Source organism: Cataglyphis hispanica, chromosome 12, assembly GCF_021464435.1.
Source record: "Cataglyphis hispanica isolate Lineage 1 chromosome 12, ULB_Chis1_1.0, whole genome shotgun sequence".
NCBI lineage: Eukaryota > Metazoa > Arthropoda > Insecta > Hymenoptera > Formicidae > Cataglyphis > Cataglyphis hispanica.
In genome coordinates this window covers 7,511,483-7,530,341 of record NC_065965.1, presented here as the reverse complement: position 1 = coordinate 7,530,341, position 18,859 = coordinate 7,511,483, and the positions used below count along the sequence as shown (strand labels likewise).

At 32.3% G+C, this 18,859-nt stretch overlaps 1 protein-coding gene across 2 annotated transcripts in view; it reads right to left on the bottom strand.

Moving 5' to 3' along the window:
- Positions 1–18,859, bottom strand: part of LOC126853542 (peroxidasin homolog) — a 33,589-nt gene that overhangs the window by 3,884 nt on the left and 10,846 nt on the right. The window contains exons 1-5 of one of the 2 annotated variants that reach the window (XM_050599379.1): positions 16,574–16,975; positions 7,841–7,920; positions 6,380–6,458; positions 4,410–4,582; positions 231–1,156 (exon numbers count right to left, since the gene is read on the bottom strand). In XM_050599379.1, coding sequence (XP_050455336.1) covers positions 231–1,156; positions 4,410–4,582; positions 6,380–6,458; positions 7,841–7,920; positions 16,574–16,599 — 1,284 coding nt within the window. In that variant the 5' untranslated portion in view covers positions 16,600–16,975. Of the gene's footprint in view, positions 1–230; positions 1,157–4,409; positions 4,583–6,379; positions 6,459–7,840; positions 7,921–16,573; positions 16,976–18,859 lie in introns of those variants that run through there. The other variant, XM_050599380.1, reaches the window with a different exon arrangement.

The window sequence follows — 18,859 nt, the reverse complement described above, 5'->3', positions numbered from 1 at the left end:
AATTTGTTGATGTAAAATAACTAAAAATGCGGATGTATTAAATTTTATTAGATTTAAGGAGAATATTTAGAGAAAATTACTTAGTAATTTAAAAAAAATTTCAAAATAAGACTATTAATTTTTCATCTGTGATTAACTAAAGATTTAATCAAAAGTTAAATGTAAAATTGAAAAGGAAAGAAAAAAATAATAACGCATCGCAAAATCTTTATTTTTATCATCAAGCTTACCTTAATGTTCTCTCCCAAACAATCAGTCAGAAATTTGACATATCCAGGTATTCCGTGATCTCGCGCCTCATGCACGGACCAAACGGCCGCATCCGACGCAGCTGCGAAACCGACACGATTGGCCGGCGCAGTTACATGATCTTCGATGCTGCCTTTTTTATCAGCGCGCGTCCACGCAAGAGCACGCAGAGCTGTTAGAGCCGCGTGATATGTGCCTGCCTTGTTAGACGACGAGTAACCGGCATAAAAGCCGTTTGCGAGCGGTCTAAGCTCGGGATCGACCAGCGCAGCCTCCCTCAATATCGCTGGTATGTATTCGTTGAAGGTGACGTGTTGCAGCTGCGCAATGACAATGCGACGCGCTTCCAGAAACACTTTCGAGTCGTCCCAATGCACGTTCACCTCCATTAGTTTCTCCGCTATGCGATTATGCTCGCGCAGGAGAACCTGATGCAGCAGGTGAAGCGCATCTCGATCAGTTTGATTACATAGTTCGCAAGCACTTAGATTAACCTTGCCATTCTCATACGTTCTCAACAAATGCAACTTGTCATCGTTGACGCCGTAGATGCCAGAACCATCCAGATACGCCGAAACGCCGTTCATTTGCTCTCTCGTCTCGAATTGACAACCGTACACTGTCAAACTCGGTACCGATCGCCAATAGCGTTTGCAACCAAATTTCTCGTCGCGCATCTCGTAGCACTCCGGATGGCGTCGCTTGTCTGTGCAACATTCATTTTCGGGACCCACGGAATGCACTGTTGCAGCGATATCTTGTAGTACCAGCTCCGACCAAACTGCAGAGAGACTAGTCAGACCCTCGTGACTTCCTATCTTTGGAACGGATGTCAAAACACTGGAGATGATATCGCTTGATGTAGGTAGACTATGACTGCCGACAGATTGACGTGGTCTCGAGATGCCTAATACGAAAATGTAAAGAAATTTATTATTTATCATTTTTTGTAAAACGAAATATTACGTTATTAATGCTTGGAGTATTATTAAATTATATATATAAAATGCTTAAATTTTTTAAATTATTATTTTTATAAACGATTCAACATCTCTATTTTAAATTTCTTTTGTTTTTATTAATAAAAATTATATAGAAATTAAAAAATTAAATTATTTGTCAAAGAAATGTGTTTTTAAATTGTTATAAAATTTAAATTATAAAAAATATTTTATAAAAAAATATATTAATAAAAAAAAGTTTTAATGAATAAAATGAAATAAAATGGAATATTATAACGCACATTCATCCAAATTTTAAGGATCAGAAGAAAACTCTTGTAACATATGTACCTAGATAGAGAACATTAGTTGTAATAGGAAACGTATTTTCCGAATAAACAACTTTCATCTATCATCTACATTAATTTTGTTTTTGTATTCTATGAGCAAGAGCGGTCTCTTCTTTGGGTAGGTGTTGCTAGTGAGGAGATCGCGATTCTTTCCTCGTAAGAATAAACAGCATTAATAAATAAATAGATTTAGATAATTGTTACATTCAAATAACTTGAAAACTTAAGTTTTTTCTCTCAATAATCACAATTTTGAAAAAGTATGATGTTTTAAATACACATTCTGATAACATTGATTGATAAAATTACACAAAATTGATAATATTTCGATATATGCGAGCGCAAGCACGATGATTCATGTGAATGCTACCGACGAGAAGGCGGCTCTTTGTGGGGGGTCTCGAAAAGTACAATGTATGTCAAAATTCTGTGTCATGGTTACGCACAGGCGTCGCTCTTTAATGACCACGCAGTAAGTGTTACACAGTGCCGCAGTTTCTTCCTACACAATCGAAGCGGTTCTTTCATTCGTCATGCGCGCGACTCGAAGACATGTCGTTCTTCGTTTTTGCTCACGGATCGGTGAAGACGACCGACGACAACTATTTATAGATTATAAACAGACAGTTTTTTTTTACACTCATCGCTCCCATTAGCAAAAGATTGATCTATATTGCAAACAGAAAAAAATATTTGCAAGCATTGAAAAGAAAATGTTTTAATAGATTGCGTTTTCTTTTTTTTACTTGTGGCAATTTGCATATGTTTATAAAGACACAAACAAACTTGAGCATTTTTTTTTATATCATCGCAAGTTTACCGTAATATACGTGAGCATCATGTCGTAAGAGAAAGAGAATATATATTGTAATTCAAAATAGTTTGTCGTAAAGTGCATATACCAATGATTATTCTCGCGTGTTCAAGTAGCAGCGCAATAGCCGAGTGAATATTAGTCGAAAATTCTCAACTTTATTTTATAATAATCTGATTTTTGTACTATTTATATTTAAAATAACTAATTTCTAGAAATTAGTTAGATATTGGATATTGTAAAGAGAGTATATATGTAATTATATATTATAGGATTGATTCTCTTTAGAATATATGCAAGATAATTTTTCTTCCGGTAATGAACAAGGCCTATCTTCTCGGATGATCACTCTAGCGTAAAAACGCAATGAAAATTTACAGAAAGACGTTCAATGACCATTGAGGTATTTTGGGGTCAGCGACGTTGAAAGGTACCGTTTGGCAACTACCATGACCGAGAAGACAGACCATAGTCACTTTCTTCGGTCTCCTCCTCACTTTTATATTTTCATTTGGATTCTTTTCCCGGAGATGAGCATTACTTGTCTGCCTTTCTCTCTTCTTCTATATGCAACTAAATATCGCTAAAAGTCTGATTCCAGATAATTCAAGAATTTTAATTAAGTTTTGGATGAATTATCACAAGAATATTATCAGAGAATTAATTGGAGTTTGAATAACTCACGATCTTTTGTCGTGATAATATCGAACCATACAGTTATACAGAGGCATATTTTTTTGCACGTTTTATTCATTCATTTTATATTACACACAAAGTATTCGATTTCTTTAATATATTAAACGCTATTTTATATATTATAAGAAATAAGGAAGAAAAGAAATCAGTTTTTTTGATCCTTATTTCTAAATTTGTTATGCGTATAAAAGATAATAAATATGTCATATTCTAAAAATAAATATATATGTAAATAATCATAGGATAGAAGATATAATAAAATTATAAGACAAAAAGAGAGAGAGAGATCGACAGCAAAATAAATCGATATTCGTAGCGCGGTGAAAAAGTAGCTAAAGAAAGAAATCATTGAAGTAAAAGGGACCTTTTTTCGGGAAAAAATAAAAGAGGGAGAGAAAGAAAGAGTGTTACACGGCGCAAGCACGTAACGCACGGCCGGTATATACAATCGCGGATCGCAAGTGGAATCCTCTATTATTTTATAGTATTCGCAAGCGTTCGCGGACCGATGTCGCAATTAATGTAGAGGTAAGTGAGAGAGGGAGGGGAGGGGAGTAACCTACTCGCGGAACTCTCTATTTCAATGAACCCTCGAGCACATGCGCGCCTTCCCGCATGCTAATCCGCATTTTCAAAGGCCTCGCGTCTCGTATCGGCTGTGCCAACGAGCTCGTCGAAATGGATCTAGGCTCGCTCTCGTGTAACGTTGAACTAGCACGCGCGCGTTCCAATTTTCACTTTCCATTCTTGATACCGTAGTCATGCAATCGCCAGAATATTATAACGATATTACAATAAGCCTTTGTTGATCTGATAAACATTGAATTAATTATCATCAAAATTAAAATCTTTAAAGGAATATATTATTATATATACATAATTATTATATATTTATATACAAATATACATAATTATATGTACATACATACAACCTACGTATCTTAATAATTATTTTGATATAAATCTCTCTTGATATAATAATCGTAGAAAACTTTGATTGTAAATAAGAATATTAGAAGCACACAATAATACTATTAATGGATACATTGTAAATATTAATTAACTGTCACTCGAGTATGAAAAGAAACTATGAAGGTAAAAATTTTATTAAAAAGGCTGTACTCTCTTAAATTGATATTAACATAAATATATATGTGCGAGAGGATGTTGCAGCTTTAGAGGAAGGCTGCGTAATTATCGATGCGCGGTGTGATGTGTCATATAGTAAGCCTTGATTAATATTGAGCGTGTGCACGCGGAAGAAATTATTCGGAAAATATTGTATCACACACAAACGATTACATTTAACAGTTATTTTAAGCAAAATGCTTTCGTAAAAATATAGTACGTTTTCCTTACCATTCGAATACTCCGATGGTAGTAATTTGAGGAACGGAGAACCTCGGGCACCCCAAGCAGGATATCTCACGTTATTGCAAGCACCGGAGGGTGTTCTGTATTTGTTTGGCGGGCATGGCCTTTCCGATCGAATCCTACACGTCATGTTTGCTGGCTGTATTCTATTTGCGCGTCTAGAAAGAAAATAAAATCACAAAAAAAATTTGAGCAATTTTTAAATAAACAATCAATCGATATAATCGATCGATCGAACGATAACATTATAGGAAATCCATGTAAGTATATATATATGTAAGCTCCCATGATAAGAACTGACGGATATTATTCAATTTATATATATATATATATATATATATATATATATATATTTCTATTATCTATTATACATTTCACTTTTTTATAACATATTCTTTTTTTGTTTTCTCTTTTCCTCTTTTTTCCCCTTTTTTCTTTTGCTTTTCTGTCCTTTTTATAATTGCTATCGTCGCAGTGCTATACTAAAATTGAAGTTACTTTTTGGATTTTGCGATATGCATGAAAGAAAAAAGTATTTTGCTGCGTTATATCAAAAATACATTTTGCAACAGAACCATCGCACTATTTTAATGACGGAAAAAGATCAGTTTACCAATTAAATGGAATAACTTTTATATTTAGCTAATAAAATTAGCGTTCATATATTAAATCTTTTTTTGCCGTCCATATAATTACTAACAAAATTTGTCATGGCAGTGCAAAACGCAATCAATAAATTTTTCTTCTCCTTGGGATGCCCTTCTCCTTAGAATCTGTACACTCTCTTCCGTTCGATGTGAAAGAACGCAATCCCACTCGAACATTCTTCCTGCTCCATTTCCCTCTTTTTCTCGCGCTCGGAGCACGCTTTTACTTTCATGGTCGACGAAAGGTACCGATCAGCGTCGGTATTTCAGTCACGAGGAAGATTTCTCGTACAACTATCGCCGGCGGTGTTCCCTTTCCTCGACCTCGAGAAGGCTGTCGGTCACAAGACGAGATTTGTGTGTATATGTATAGACATAAACACACGATATGCTCTATACCATGACCATGAGTACCATCGTCATTCTGTCAGTCGCTAATATCGCCAACCCATTACAACAGTACGACAACTATCGAAAAACTCGTTTTGTCGGATTTGGAAAAATTGATGGAGCTGTTGATATACAAGTTTTTCTTTGCTTTGCAACATCGAATTATTTAAGATTAAATAAATGCTGGACTGTTTTTTTTTTTTTTTTTAATTAATAGTGGAAAATATCAAGCTTACAATATTTTTCCCTTCTTTTATTATATGGTATTTAAAATAAACTGTTCTCGAAAGTAACAGTTTATTTAAAATCCTATATGAATATCTTTATAAAACTGTTGTATTGCGTTAACATAAATTATATTCTATTCAAATTACAAATGTTGTTCGTTTACAAATTTCAGAGATTCAGAGGAAAAAAAAATTGATATCGCAGTATTAATAAAGATATTTTCATAATCCTTATTCCCTAATGATGTCGTATAAATAATAGAAAAATTATATCCGCTTGGAAGGTAAACATCCCTTTTTTTGCGCATCAGAAAATCAATTTTTCATTAATTATATAGACAGTCGAGAGAGATGTCTGTCTGTCCTTGACGCTTACAATGACATCCTTTTTTCTTTCTCGATCCGATCATTATACATTCGGCGGCACTTGCTACGACCTTCGTCGGCATTCCTTCTATCGTAAATTTTATTAAAATAGGTAAATTATATAAAGATGAAAAATTTGTGAAATTTTATATCGGCACTTTATGAAAGTAACATGAACCAGACTGTATTAAATTGTTAATCATATGACATGACTTGAGAATATATGGGTTTTCTTTTCACTCTGATGCATTTTTAATGAATTTTAATACTTGCACAAGGATCTCCTTCTAAATATCTCTTAAGAGAGAAATACAGAATAACTTACAATCGATAGGTGAATCTCTCCGCTTCGATGGCCGAACGTGCTCTCGCTTGTAAATCATGATCTATTCCGTAAACATACTCTGTAAACAAAAGTATGAATGAACAAAAGTACAAATTATTACACGAGTTTTTATGTCTTTTAATTTACATATATAAAAATCAGAAAATTATCAGAATCATAAAAATTGTGTTATATATATTGTTATCAAGTATAAAATAGTTTACATTTTGTAAACTATTTGAATTTGTAAATTATATCATGCATAATTATAACGTACAATTTTTAACAATATATAAATTTGATTCTTCACATTAATATATTTCACAAGTTAAGCTCATTAAAATATTATTAATTGGTGTAATTATTTTTTTTATAAAGAAAACTTACAGGGATAAAAGTTTGTAATAGCGCATATTTTGCTTATGTATTTGAAATAATTAAGAATTAAAGATAAAAAATCCATGACATCTTATAAATACATATTACTTCAAAATGAAAATTGCCATTAATTGCCATAAATCAGCGCGTGCACGAGAAAAGATGAAAATACACGAATAAAAGATATCAGGTTGGTGTACGAGTAAATAATAATAATTATCTACACTTATTAAAATCTTTAAGAATTTCCTTTGTTTGTTGATTTTTGACGTAACATCACATTACATTGATTCGAATGTTTCCTATTTTATGTGCCAACGTAAGAGCAGTTTCACTATTGTTCTCCGTTTCCTTCAAATTTGTAATACCAACCTGTTCCCTTTATTACATAATGAACATTTCGACAATATATTCCCGGATGAATGACAAAATAAAACTATACTGTCAATGCGATATTCAGAAAATATTATGCATGCGATTTTACATGTATTTCCTTACTAAAACAATATATTCTTATATATGTATATGAAGTATATACATACGTTGCATTTTATTTCATTTATTATTCCGTCAAATATTTTAATATATTTCGGTATTAATATGTATATTGAATTTTTGCACACAAATATGTTTTTTTTTTTTTTTTTATTATATTCCATATAAAGTAAATAAAAAATTTAAAAAATTAGTTATACGGAAAGAAACGTATATGCATATCTCTTTTAGAGGATATTTTATTTTTAATTGTTATACTCGCGACGCGAGAATTCATGTTCATAAAAAGTATATGTCAAGAGGAGCAATCTGGTGCTTAGAGGAGCAAAGGTTTAAAGAGACTTTACTACGAAAGTAGTAGTTCATTGAAATATCGCATACAAAATGCAATGCTTAAGTACATTCAACCGCATTATCGTTAAGATATTGAAATGAATTACAATACAAACATTGCGTAAAGATTGACGTGAATTTATGGCGAAATCAAGCTGCAAAAAATTAATTTCATTGCGCTAAAAAAGGCACACAAGAATAAGTAATGTACGCATTAGCGCAATGCTGTCTTTTTTTGCGGTAAAACGCACTTACCAGAAATATCGAACTGATTGACTGGCGATAATATGGCTGGTATCACGATGATCAGTATACACAGCAGTACCAGGCTGCTTCTAAAATCAAAATAAAGATCGCAACATTATTTCATTCAAATTTATAAAGATTAATTATTAACAAATACAACAAAATAGAGAAATTTATTTTTTTTTCTTTTCTTTCAAAATACAATGTATGTTTTGGAATATATATATATATATAGTCATATCTATATATATATATATCTACATATTGAAATTAAAGCATCTTCTAAACCACTAAATACGACATCAAAAAATTATACATTATTGAAATTAATGGTAAAAAGAGATATCAATAAATTAAACATTAAAAACTTAATTAATTAATTCAACTTTTTAAAGAAATATTAAAATAAAAATATGCGTAAAATAAAATAAAAAATGTAGATGTTTTATTATTACTTTACTATTAGTCTACATAAATACCATTAACCAAAAGTTAAAATTGTCCAATAAATTCTCGAAAATGTTGGACGTATGACATTTCGAATACTTCCAAGTAGCCATATATACTTTCTCCAAAAGAGTTAAAAGAGAAAAAAAGAAAGATCACGAGCACGAGTTTACCGCGTTCTCGAACGCGAGAATCCGCTTACTCGCTTTGACCGGTCTTTAATTCCGGTCTCGATCTTGTTACACACTAAGCGTTGATCTTTATTTCCATACATACGATTCTAAATTGTTTCAATCAATCACACATTTTATAGAAGTTAAAATAAAAAAAATTTAATAATGTACACATAAAAAATATCAGATTTGTATAGATAAAAAATTCGATTTTTTAGATGTAGTAGATCGAGTTGAGTCTTCGATAAATTATCGTCCATTCATGTGGGAAACATTTCATAGTTTTTTTTTTTTTTTTCCTAGAAATATATTATCTTCTCATAAATATGTATACAATATATAAACACGATTAAAATAAGAGTTGCTGATTCGCCAATCGCCATTTTCAACAATAATACACGTAAGTGAACACGGACATGTTAGTGATTTTGCTGTATAGGCATTTGCGAATCGATTAAAATTATACAGCAAGTTAGACATCCAAGAACCATCTCCAGTTTCCCGAATGCCAAACAGGTACAATACTTATTCGCGCACGCTTCCTCCTTTCAATGTCCGCATGCTTCAGTGCTTATAGCCGGTGTAAAGCGAAGAGAGAGTAGCCACTGCCACTGGCTATATCAAATACTTTTCCCTTTTGTTCTCTTATTTGAAATACGTATGCTTACTATATAAATAATTTACATAAATGTATAAAATGTCTTGAAAATTCATAAATAAAATAACAGTATTAATAAAAGCGGTAGACTAACTAAACGATAGCTATATGAACAACCATGCATAATTTGAAGACAATTAAATAACAAAATTGTTTACTTAATGTAAACTATCTTAATTTGATATACCGTACTATAAACCTGTACAGAAAAAAAATATTAAAATATCTTTAAAAATATTTATTTTTTTCATGTACGAGATCGTTATGCACTTGTTCATTTTGTATCCAATAATAGATTGTCGTATACGCGAGATTATCTTTTTTCATGAGATATAAAAACAGATACAGACGGTTGCTTCGTGGCGCGAGAAGCTGCAATCGCAAGATGCGCATACGCGCACGCACATATATATACAGCGATAATTCAGTGTCAGTGGGTCAACGGAAACTGGAGAAATCTTTCTCGAGGATCCGATACGCGTCCTCGAGATCTCGTGCCTCGGGCGGCGGCAACGTGGTCGTGTCTCCAAAAAAATATCGCTCCAAGAGACACCTGTTGTGCCGAAAGTTCGATTATCATCGAATCAAGTCAAATCCCATTTATATTAGCAAGTCTATAATAATTCTTCGATTTTGTGTGTATATATATAAAATTTTTTTTCTATAAATAATATATAAAATCAATATATTACAATATAATTTTGTTAAATTTTGTTTGACAAACATCATCATACACACAAATATTATAATTATATGTATATAATATTTTAGCGCTAAATAGCGAAAATATTAAAATATGTATAAAAAGAGAAAAAAAATAATAAAATGCATATCGCCTCTCGCGTAAACGATCTTTGTAAGTAAATGATTTTTATAAGCTTTTGGGTTATTATTTTTATTCAGATGAGAAAAAGGAAATGTCGATAATGTATCAGTTATATAGATGTATTTTCTCTTTTTATGGAAAAATAAAAAAATGTGTCCTCGATAAAAATGAAACAGATTGTCATGAATGAATATAATAGTTTTAAATTCCTCTGGAGTGAGAATAAGTAGCGAATAACAACAACATTCTCGAGGAAGTATACGCGAGTGAAAGTGCTTATAGGACATTCGCCTAGAGATTCGTTCTAACGGCACGTTTGCTCCACGATGAGAGAAGAAGCTGCTGCCTCGACAAATTGATACAAATACACGATATATACAGTCTCTTCTTATACGACGAAGATCGTCTCTCTTATATAACATCATCACGACATTATATACATACATTACATTACGGTACTCTGATTAAAATGTACAAAACTCAATCAAACTTACATAGAGAATTCCATTCCTTTGAACGATTTCTATATTCTGTTGGTGAGTGGCTATTAATAAATGTGCAATAAATAACATTTAACGACAAAGATACGAGGGAATATGAGATAAATCATCGTTTGTTAGTTATACAGTGATTGCGTGAGAAGAATTGTGTAATCTGCATTGTCATCCATAATTGTAGTCTAAATTTTCGCTTTCGACACAATGTCAGTAAATGGACAATTACTGCTTATTACAAAATTAATAAAACAAATCAAAGATTTATTTTATATTCCGCTATTCCTTTTTATGCACCGCTATCATTAAGCTTCATTCATTACATAATACATTGGATGGAGCTGCAAATGTATTGTAAATACATCGAATATGCAAAATGTATAATACAAAGAATATTATAGAAACATTCAATTATCGCAACCCAATAGCGTAATTTTTCCATCTTTTTCTATATTTATATAAATAAGAACTCAAATAATACTTTTAAAAATATCTTTTCAATATATATAAATATATTTCCATCGATGTAGTCACGCAATAGATAAGGCATAAAGGAAAATGAAAAAACTGCGCGTGCGAAAAAAAAAAAAAAAAAAAAAAAAAAAAGTAACGTATTGCATCGAAACAAAAGTTGGCATATGACAATACCACATCCGGAAGCTTAATTAACGAATCGGAGATAATGAAAATGGTAAAGCGGAAAGTCGATCTCCTTGATTTCATCGCCATGTCATCGTTATAGTGGCGATCACACATTTGCCGCATACACCATACACCGTACACCGCGATAATCGAACGTAACAATGATCTAATGACTTGCCATACGCAAAAGTCCGCGACAATCTCCTTCTTCATCGCGATTCACTACGTTCCTTTGTTATCGCGCGTGATCGACGCATAAATCCTATAGCTTCGCAATGCGTTGGAAAGTTCGCGTCGTGTTGCGTCGCCTCGCATATCGAACGGATGTTCGAATATATTAATCGAATGATTAATCTATGTGACAAAGATCTCACACTTGCACATTAGAAGATAGATGCTCTTACATCGACGAAAATAATATGATATCATTTATTGTTAGTAAAATAATTTAGCATAATAATTTGTAAGTAAACTTTAAATTATATGTAACGAATCAATCGAGAATTTTCGTTCTGTATCAACAGATTATAATAACAATTAATTTATAATAAGTGATGGAATAAATTGTAGAATAATCATAACAAAATAATAATTAATTTGTATGTGCAGTATTATAAATTATTATATAATATTGCTATTTACATATTCAATCGATAATTAATAATAATATTTTATTAATTATACATATAATTAAGTCAGTTGATGTCGATTAATATTCTCAATTTACGTATGTTTAAATTAGATTAGTGTCACGATTTTTTTAAATTAATACATTCTCCAATCTGTCTCTTCACGAATGATAGTGAGTTAAGTTAAATTTGAAATATTTGCAAAAATCTTTAACATAAACTCCATTACAACATAACTCCATTATAACATGTGCTGTTAAACTCTAAAAGAACTCGAAAAACCACTAATTTAAAATTAATTAAAAAATTAGAGAATATATAATTATGTCCTTATAAACACATAATTATTCAATTTGATTTAATTTTTCTATGCAGACAAAACTTTACGCAAGTATTCATTATTTTAATACTATTCAACATGTATGTACATATGTAGGTAAAATATCTAAAAAGAATCATTATGATTAACAATGTTACAAAATGTTTCCAAGCACAATAGAAGAAAAGCCACGTTAATGATCGATTTAATGCTTGATGCAAGCCGGCAGTGCAATAACAGTGACCTATGATTTGTAACGGTGTTTATGCGATAAACGACTTTTAATCCAGATCGTGATAGGTTAATGCTCAGAAAGGTATCGCTGCCCTTGCTCCCGTGCGCAAAACGATGATACTAATAGCAACACGTCACAGGTGTGGCTTCGTTTTATATCTCTGAATGATAATTGTTGTAATTCCGTATAAAGTAAAATTTCTCTTTATATTTAATAATAATCATATAATTTTATTATATATTGTATTTTAACTCATCTTATAAATGCTAAAATAGATATTACATCTTTAAATGTATTTGTAATTTATGCATTTACATAAAGAAAAGCTGAGAAAAGAAACTGTGCATAGAAAAGTACCTCGAAAGGTAATAATTTAACACTGAGAATGCTATTGTGTGCTATGTATGCATGTGTGAAAGTGAAACACATTGCAATTGCCCGTGATTTTTTATCTCATGATCAGCGTACAATGCCTCATTTGGTAATTAATAAAATGTGTCCTCGTCATTTTTAAGGTTGCAAAAATATCCGCATTCAATTTCGATACGGGAATGGGGAGAAACTTTCGAAATTCATACATGGTACGGACTTTCATCCCGACCAACGGGAACGCGATTTATAAACGAATGACGACGGATCGTCGAGCGAGGACCAATTGGCCGTACGTGCAACGAGAACCGATAATAAAACATCGATTTACGATGATATTGGGCGCGCGCGTATACGCAAAGTTTTACTTTCTACAAAATAAAAATGCCGTTATCGGTGAAAAGTGAATCTCTGACACCTTTTTCTTGATTCTTCCTCAAATTTTAGAAAAAAGCCACACGCGTGCGCGCGCCTTTATATCTTGTCGATTGATCAACAACTTTGCAAATGCCTATGATTGCGTAAATGCGCAACTTGTATCGGAGAAGGTGACGAAAAGACGATTATTACAAAATTGTATCTTTCCGATTAAACAATTAACGCAAAAAGCAAGCAGGTCATATTACAGAATGGTATTGCACTTTTATGAATTTTTACCAACTAAATGAAATGAACTGAAATTGAAATAAAATTGCAGATTATATATTCTTCTGTCTTGGATTACAAATAAGTGATTTATGAGTGATGATTGATACAGATGGCATTAAAGTTAACTTTCTTGATAAAAAATATTTATTTTTTAAATAGAAATATATGATCGTAAAAACATGCTTTATTTGAACTCGTTCTTATATTAGTGCACATAATATTATTATGTTTAATAAATGTTTAATAAATCGTACACTATCCGATAATCTAGAGATGAGAAAACGAAGATCGAGCGATAGTGATAATGCAAGCAAACAGTATCCCCCTTGCTTTCTGCACACTTTTCTTATTTTATGAGATTTATCCTATATAAAAATATATGGATAAGGTAATGTTCCGTGGAGGGAGTAAGGAACTCATCACCGGTCTCAAGAGAGAGAGAAAGTGCATAACTCACGTGACGCTTATATGCATATAAACGACATGCCACTGTATAACTTTTTAACGAGTGTATCGCATTACAAGTAATAAAATTAAAAATCAAGTTTATAAACAACACCTAAATTATAAATTATATATAAATAATTTAAAAAATATGTATTTATAACAATTATTATGTTCAATAATCTAAAAATCTAATTCAATAATCTATAAAAAATATTACTAATGTAGAAAGTAATCAGAGGAGTATTATGTTTCATAATTTTTACGATGCTTTCTCATACGATTTTTACGCGAGGAAAGTATGTGTACGAGCCTTACTCTTTGCTCTCTTGATGATATACATAATAGTAACTTTACTACTATATGTACAGGAGAAACACTAATGTGTCCGTTAACACGTAAGTTTGCATGTCTAATGTTCTTTTTCTAAATTTTACATTAGCCGACAGAGCACGATTTATATTGTACTAGCAATGCAGTAAAAAAGAGAGTCTTCCCTCTCCTAAACCGCAAGGAATGAAACTTTGTGGCAAATAGTACTTAATGCTATTTATGCAATAAAGTGTCATTACTAGTCACCATGCGAGATTCCGCATGAAAATAACAGTTACATTTAAGCTGCGGTTACGATAAAAATAACGATAATAACAATCTCGAGCGAGAGATTATAATTTTCTATCTGTAATAATTTTACACAAAGCCTTGTTATTCTGTGGCATATTTTGATTATTTAATCGGTTACATTTATAAATACAAATTATATTTCAAAAGAAAAAATCGCAACAAATTTCTTTGAAAATATATATGTGTATGTGTACGATATATATATATATATATATAATAAAACACCACATACAAAATATATTATAAAAAAAATAATATATATAAAATATATCCTAATTAATATTATATTTTAAGCAAAAATGTAAAATGGAACGCTTCATTCTCTGATCGTGTAATATCCGGATTCTTTGATAATACAAGAAATTCTTAATAATACAAGAAAAACGTATAAATATTTTTTTTTTATATATATTTTGTGTCTGCGATAGAAATAATGAAGAGAATATCGTAATGTATTTGCTACCAAAGCATAAAAAGTGTCGATTCTGTGATTACACGGTTGAAAGATTTACCGTCGGGCTATAACTTATCCGGTTTAATTATGCTCGACTATACACGGTTCGCCAAGTACAACACTACAATATTGTACACAAATATTCACAAATACGTATACATATGTATATAAAACTAAATTTCTTTACTTCGAGCACAATTATTAAAACAACGATGAGATATATCACACATACATTTAAAAACAATATAGAAAATATTCCAATTTAAAAAAAAAGATCTTGTATTTTAATTTTCGTCAAACATAGGCGGCATTCAAAAATTTCTGTATTTTGAGGATTTGCGATGTTTGTGTTGTCTTAAAATTTCGAATAGAAATTTTTATCTTTAAGTCTTTGAATCCGCGAATTCTGAGATCTCCGGGTTGTAAAATGTCAAAACTATTATCTTCTTAGAATGCGACAATTAATTACGCCGATTTTAGAGTCCTCATTTAAATAATTAGACATTTAAATCTTCAAATATTAATGATTTTGTCTACTTCTTAAATCCTCATAAATTTTGGCTTCTTGAAATTTCAGATGCTCAAGATCGTGTAAATTATAAAATCGTTTTAAATCCGAAAACACAACTGGTCAAATGCGAGATAATGTTTAACGATTAACCAGACGAGCGCGTCTGATTAATCGATGACCCGCACTACTTGTATCTTCTTGATATGAACGCTCGAGTAGAGTTTGAACTTTAATTTAAACCCTTCTAGTATAAAAGAGAAGTATAAAATATATAATAAATTAGTTTCTTCAAATTAGTGATAGTGATGGTTAGAAGTTTCCTTATAAAATAAAAAAGTTACATGATTGCATTGCAATTTTATAATCGTTTATCATAGATTAAGCGAATGATTAGCATATGATATGATTACATATGAATATAAATGTAGTATATGATGGTATGTTTGAATATAAATGTTTAACCGATTTAAAATTAGTATCCGAGAAAAACTTCTCGGATGAAAATGAGATTTTCTTCTATAGTTGTTATCAATAATAAATGGAAAATTAAACAAGAGTGTCAATAAATATTAAATAGAAATTATGAAACAATGTTATATATAATTTTGTTATTTAAACGATTGAAGCTCGCGTATTATATATATATGCGGGTGTGCTATCTTTCGTCCGCTCTTTTCTTACACTGGTTCTTTTTTTTTAGCGCAATAGGGACAAAAAGAATTTAATTAAATTTATTTCCACTACAATATGCTTAAACTTTTTTTTCTTTTTTTAGAGTTAATTACAAATATTAAAGCAATGTAAATTTAATTGAATAAAAGAACTGTACTTGACGAAATTTATAATTATAAATTCTCTAATTTCTCTAATCTAACACAAGTGGATGATATGAGAGAAAGAGAGAAAAAGAGAAAGAAATACTGTTTGACTATTAGAGAAAGTTACTTTTACATGTTACTCCGGGACGTCCTCCTAACGTACGTTAACTCATACTAATCATCTTCTACGTAACGCGAACCCTCGATTCTGCTAATATTAGTCTATTCTTCCGGTGAAAGAACAAAATTTTTTTCACCTTTTTTAGAAAGAAAAGAATAACTTTGCAATTTTCTCATGTGCAATTGTAGCGACTTTTAAATTGAACTTCATCGCAAGATGAGCAATCGAGATCGCAACAATCGATGGAAATTTTTAAAAAGATTAATACTCCAGAGAAAATATTTTTATTTTTGAAAATAATTCAAATTCGAGGAAACGATTTAATCTTACCTGAGCCTATTAACTGTCATCACCATTTCTGTCAACTTTCCAACTTGTTTTTCTGGGACTCTGCTCTTAAAAAATCGCGTGCCTTTTCCCGCGCACGCTGCGGTCTCTCGTCTCTCTCGCTTTTTGCTTTTAACGCGACGACACAAAGGTGTAAAAATAATTGGGTAAAAAGTCTTCCGTTTTAATGGAAAGGCTCACTCAGGCTTTTATTTTCTGTCAAGTGTGTTACACTGATCGCGATGTCGCGCAAATAACATGGAGAAGCAATGCGTAACTCCAACAACTCTCCGGCGGATACTGAGGCGTGAGGCCTGTCGGCCCGTCGCGCGGACACCGTCGTGAGTCGCGCGATAGCCTCCTCTTCGCACAACCACGCGGCGAGTGAAAGCGAGAGGTGCCGCAAGCCGCACTGCCGCCTGTCGCCTGCCGCGGCCCGCGTCTGCCGTTGCCGCATCGTGCCGCCGCGATGAGCGAGAGCGAGAGCGAGTATACGAGAGCGATCGCGGTCGATTGTGTTTGTGTGTAAGAGAGAAAAAAAAAAGAGAGAATGAGAGAGAGAGTGAAGGAAAGACAGGTAGAGCTCGGAGTTCGCAGCTCGCAGCGGCTTCTTGACGCGCGGCTCAAAATCGCATCGACCAAAGATATGCAAACGAGACCGAGTAACAGAAACGAAATGAGTACGATACAGGCCATCAAAGTCGCCGCAAGTCGCACGATCGGAGCGAGAAAGGGCAAGTCTCGCGATGCATTACGCTCGAGCGAGAAGGAAATTTCGATGCGTGGGAGGATAAGATTAGCTACTTATGCAGAAAGCAATTTCGTACAACAGTCGTGCGTAAGATAATAGGCGCCTATCGATACATGATACCTATTACATTTGATTTATGTTTGTAATAAATATGATAACGAGGATACCGTCTTACATCGCTTTCTTTATTATCAACTCTCGAGTGCTGCGGTAAAATTTGATTGCGAGAGAAAGAGAAAGGAGAGAAAGGGAGGGAGGGAGGGAGTAACGTGGCTACTGTAGTCCGCGATAAATCAATGCAAGTATGCATAAGAGTAGGTGATGATGTATTGTAAGTTGTACCGCAGCTCTCCTAGTTTTCATTTTATCAACGAAAGCACAAATGTATACTTAAATATTTATATTTTATATAAATTATCAATAATATATGGACAATACGTTCGTCTTATTTCGAGAAATCACGTACCGTGAGTTGCGCAAATTCAGATTTCAATTACGTTTTACAAAGCGTTTTTTCAAAATCACGACTAATAAAAACAACGTGTCGCACATCTCGCGAAAAAATGTCATGAATTTTTCGTTCAATTTTCAAGCTTATAATTGTTACGCTTTGAGAGACAATTATTCAACGTCTCTCTCTCTCTCTCTATGTATGCGCGATATATGTATACATATCTTTCAAATTTTGTTATTCGAGTGACGAGAGCACATTTATTGCCGGCTACAAATCTGCAGCTGGCCGTTGTTCTTTTCTCATTGTCAGTTTTTTCGCGCGAAACAAAAAAAGATCCGACAAAACGATGCGCTGTTGACGCCAAACGTCGATATCAACTAAACAATTCGTGGAAGGATGAGGGGGATAGACTGCAATTGAAGATCACAAAAATTCTCGGAAATAGCGGCGAGCGAAGGATAATGAACATGGGAAAGGTAGCAAATTAATGCCCATCCAAGGAGACCGATCAATGTCTGCACGCAATATCGGGAACATCCAATGAATATTCTAAATATTTTTCGTCTTTACGATAAATGTCGCCATAAACAAATAATCGCCAATAATCTTCTTGCTCGCGATATAAGTATATATTTTGATGAATACACACACACACACACACACACACACACACACACACACACACACACACACACACACACACACACACACACACACACACACACACATACATATGCAATCTATGAGAGAAGATATATCACACAATCTTTTCATGTACTAATTGGGAATGTTAATTAAAATTTACTTGGCTTGAAAAAATATATTAATAAGAATAAAAACACATATTAATTTTAACCTTTAATTTTTTTTAAATTTATAAATTATTCATAATTTGCACATTGTGTGATATAAGTATAATTTATTCTCTTCAATTTAACTTCTTTATCGCTTATTATAACTCAAAATTTTCTCTCTTCCTCAGTTGAATATCTATTAGATTAAAAATGAAACTACACTCGAATGGGGACACGTAGACAGTAACAGGAATGTGTGGACGTGCCTTCATCCAAGTATGCTGTTACAG